The sequence below is a fragment of the Cyprinodon variegatus genome, unplaced genomic scaffold (assembly GCF_000732505.1).
Source record: "Cyprinodon variegatus isolate N-32 unplaced genomic scaffold, C_variegatus-1.0 Scaffold662, whole genome shotgun sequence".
Classification (NCBI taxonomy): Eukaryota; Metazoa; Chordata; class Actinopteri; order Cyprinodontiformes; family Cyprinodontidae; genus Cyprinodon; species Cyprinodon variegatus.
Genome location: NW_015151115.1, coordinates 322,098 through 326,486, shown reverse-complemented (window position 1 = coordinate 326,486; position 4,389 = coordinate 322,098). Strand labels below are relative to the sequence as shown.

General features: G+C 37.5%; 1 protein-coding gene across 1 annotated transcript in view; it reads left to right on the top strand.

Annotated features, from left to right (window-relative positions):
* LOC107096975 (complement factor H-related protein 5-like) overlaps positions 1 to 4,383 on the top strand; it is a 19,994-nt gene extending 15,611 nt beyond the window's left edge. Inside the window, exons 14-16 of the mRNA XM_015393910.1 lie at positions 2,397 to 2,573; positions 3,009 to 3,188; positions 3,936 to 4,383. Coding sequence (XP_015249396.1) covers positions 2,397 to 2,573; positions 3,009 to 3,188; positions 3,936 to 4,126 — 548 coding nt within the window. The 3' untranslated portion in view covers positions 4,127 to 4,383. The remainder of the gene's footprint in view (positions 1 to 2,396; positions 2,574 to 3,008; positions 3,189 to 3,935) is intronic.
* The last annotated feature ends 6 nt before the right edge of the window (positions 4,384 to 4,389 follow it).

Here is a 4,389-nt window from a genome sequence, read left to right as displayed (position 1 = left end):
GTGTGTCATCACCAAGGTGTCGCAAGAGCAAAATCTTATGATGGGCAAAAGGAGGGGTTCTTAATCTTGGTCCTCAAGTACCACTGACTTGCATGTTTTAGACACTTTTCTGCTGAAGCATATCTCATTCAAATAATTACATTGAACCCTAGGTGAACATCAGGTGCTGCAGATGGCTGAATTATTTAAGACTTAGACTTCCTTTATTGTCATTGTACAAAGGCACAACATAACATTGACAACAAAATGCCATTATTTGGATACTGGGTACAGCAAGGTCTGTAGTTAGGTTAAGTCATATATACTGTGGATAACTTAGAAACTACATAAATATAGCTACAAATATAAGATTGCTGTGAAAAAATCATTTAGGTGCAATAGGTAATATTGACTTCTAGATTCGAGATGCAGCTGGTCAGCAGGCTCTCTGTGATCCCTCTGTACAAGGTGGAGAGGATGGGGGGACTTCTGAACTGTCGCAAGAAGTGCAGGTGTGGTGATGTGCCCTCTTCACCAGGGAGGTGGTGTGGAGTGACCAGCTGAAGTCGTCAGTGATGTGCACCCCCAGGAACTTGGTGCTACTCGACTCCCACAGCTGTGTCGTTAATGAGAAGGATGTGTGGGAGTGTCCGAGTCATCTAAAGTCAAATATGATTTCTTTTGTCTTATCGAAAAAAGAGATCATCTTTTGTCGCCTGACACCAGTCCACCAGATGTCACAACTCCTCCCTGTCGGCCACCTCATTATCATCCTGAATGAGGCCTACAACTGTAGTGTCAACAATGTACTTCAGTTTGTGGTTGCTGTTGTACCTGGAGCGGCAGTCGTGTCATCAGTGTGACTAGCAGGGGGCTTAGGATGCAGCCCCTAGGGGAGCTGATGTTCAGCGAGAAGACACTGAAGGGGTTGCCATCCACTCGGACAGACTGTGGTCTGTTGGTAAGAAAGTCCAGTAGCCAGTTACACAGGGATGTGTTGATGCCCAGGGGCTCCATTTTGCATACCAGGTCCTGATGGATGATGGTATGAAATGCTGAGCAGAGGTAAAGGAACAGAAACTGTACAGAAGAGTCCTTCTTCTCCAGGTGGTCCAGGCTCAGATGGAGAGCAGTGGAGATGGCACCGTCTGTGGAGCAGCAGTCCTGAAATGCAAACTGGAACAGGTCAAATGATGAGGGCAGTATGGAGGTGAAATGTTCCTTAAACACACTTTTGAAGCAGGTTGTTAAGGTAGTTAAGCATTGTGATTGCTAGTTCCTTTGGCAACGGGATTATTATGGCTGATCGGAAGCACTGAGGGATGTTGACCTGTTGCAGTGAGACGTTGAAGATGTTTGTGAGCATCGGGTGGAGGGGAGGTCTTCCTCGCAGTGGTGTTGTTCAAATCTGCAATCCTTCTAAAGGAGTTGTTGAGCTCATTGAGGAAGCTGATGTTGTCCTGGCAGCATGTGGGTGGTGATGGATGTGATGATGTTCTGGATTCCCTGCCACAGTTATCTGGTGTTGCTGGGGTCCTGGAAGAAGCTTTGGAACCTTCAGACTGTGGTCATGTGTTTGGCAGCCAGGAGACACCTAAAAGCCGAGATATACTCGTGTGTTGGATTGTTGTGCTGGTCTGTGCAAGCCCATAGAAGCGCTTTACACGTTTATAGTTCACGCACTACTTGCAAAAACCACAGAGGGGCAGTAATGAACAGAACAAGCAGAAATCTAGAAAAAAAAGAGAAGAAACAGTCGACCTACCACTTCCAAAATGTCTGAGTTCAGTATTATTTATTTAAAAAGTTATGTTTATTAAAGAATAGTAGGTCTATTTATGGCAGCTACACAGAAATATATGGTGGCATAAAATGGTAGGTTTACCTGCTAAACACAGAGAGAGATGACAATGGGAAAACCAGCCACCCTGTGAATCCTATATGGACCTTTTTGTTTTTTAAAAACACATATTAATAAAAAAAAATGTTTTGCTAAATAAAAGCTGAATGGATTTTTTAATATTGGTAGTTATTTCAGACCTCATTTTAAAAAAAAATAAGTAAAAAGTATGCTGTATGTGATAGAGGCAGAAACTAAAACCCTTGTTTGCACCAAAGGCTTGGCCAATAAACTCACCTGTATGCTGTAGGCCTTTTTTGTTGTTATTTTAGTTTATTTTCTAAAATATTTCTGTTGAAGGATGGTTAAAAAAGCAATGCAAGGATTTCATTTGTTCACATTTGTAGACTTTGTAATGAGATTCAAGTAATTTCTGTAATCATTTTTGGCTTTTTGTTCCATGAAATGAGGGTAAACACTATTTTTTCTGTGAGTGTGTGTGGTGTGTTTGAGAGAGACAGATTACAAATGAGTTTAATGTGAATAAAATGTTTCCTTATTGTCTACTTTCATCTAGGGGCTTTAGGTTGTTCAGCACCACCATCTCTGCCAAATGGAGAAACCAGAGGCAAAGGATCAAATTATGACCATGGTGAACAGGTTGAATACTTTTGCCGGGATAACTATAATTTAGAGGGTGGCTCATATAAAACCTGTGAGAATGGTGAATGGAAAGGAGATATGCAATGCATTAGTAAGTCAATATTTTAAGATGCATATTGTATTATTTTTAATATATGATCTAAGTGCTGTTCTTTACCATGGATTTATTGCTGCTCATGATTTTTGAAGTTGAAATTAAGAACAATAAAATGTGTCATGATAATATATTAGTAATTGAATGATATCAATCAGATTATGGTCATTTTATTTGGGTAACTCTCAATGACAAAGTTGAAATGTAAACTTTGATACATGACTCTTTATTCTAAAAGTCCATTAAATACATTTAAAAATACTTTTAATGGTTTGACATTACAAGAATTTCCTAAATAAAATACAAATGACAATAGTCACATAATGTCAGAAATATTTCACAAAACTGTATGTATACTATGTGTATATTTGACAAAAGTGTGATCAAGCACCATCTAAAGCTACTTTTCCGTTCCTGCTTACATTCTCTTAGGGTCTTCAGGTTGTTCACATCCCCCACAGGTTACCAATGGAGACACCCTGTCATTTACTAAGCCAGATTACCAAGAGGGTGAAAGAGTTGAATACAGCTGTTTTTCTCGATATACTATGGAGGGTGGTCCATTTAAAACCTGTAGAAATGGTAAATGGGAAGGAGAGATGAGATGCTTAGGTAAGTCAGAAGTTTTACATTTTGAGTTTGCATATTGTACTTTTTCTGAAATGTGATACAAACATTTTGTTTTTTAAATATTTGAAATAATTGCTGCTGTGATTCATTCAGTTGAGAAAAAGGATAATAGAATGTGTAATGGCACCATATCAACAATGGTACTATTAAAAACTAGATAAAGCTAAATCAGTTCACACGGGACAGTTAATAAGACACATATCGTTATAAAGTATTGTTATGGAAATACTTTGTCCAAGTGTCTCTACTGACCATCTTTTCTAATAGAACTCTTAATTATAAGACATGCAGTCTCTGTGATATTGTGGTGCATGCAGAGAAGCTTTATTTTTAGCATTATAGCTCCAGACTTACACAATTGATGCCTTTCAGTTCTGATATATGCAATACATTTAATCATTTCACAAAAAGTTTTTATCTGATCAGACCAGCAATTTTAAAACTATTTAAATGACACAAAGTATAAATGTGAAGACCAATGGAGTAACAAAACAGGGGTTATGTGTTCAGGTTGTATGGTTTGACCGTATAAATTAAGAATTAGGAAAATCTCTTTCTTGTATTTCTAATGGTGATAAGCAATTAACAAGACCTTGTGAAAAATAACGTGAAAGGTTAATTAATCCATATGAAAATTTCAGAGTTTGATCACTTTGATGATTGATTATTATTTAAAAAAAATAAATTTTATGAACTAACTGAGGATTGTTTTCTGTTATGTCTTTTTAGGTGCCTGCACTGTGGATGAGCAGTTAATGGAGCAAAATAATCTTAGGTTTACATATAGTTGGCAAACAAAACTGTATGCAGTTCATAAGGATTACATTTCTTTTTCTTGTAAAAGAGGAAGACGTGTTGGCACAGTGCCACTGCGTGTACAGTGTATTGATGGTGTGATGGAACTGCCTACCTGCCAGTGAAAATTTTCAATGAGCTTATTATAAATATGCAATCATAAAATTATGCTAATCATCCAATACAAGAAAGTAGACAGTATATTTGACTGTTTTAATGGTTATTTGAGTAAAAATATGTCAAGTCTTTTGCTTCTGCTTGTTGTATAGGAAAGTTTCAAGGTCAGTCGATGTTTTCATTGCTTCTGACTGGAAAAATATAAATGTTCCTCTTTCTTTGTTCTGTTGTTTCAAGATAAAACATGTCAGGAACTATTGATAAATAAACC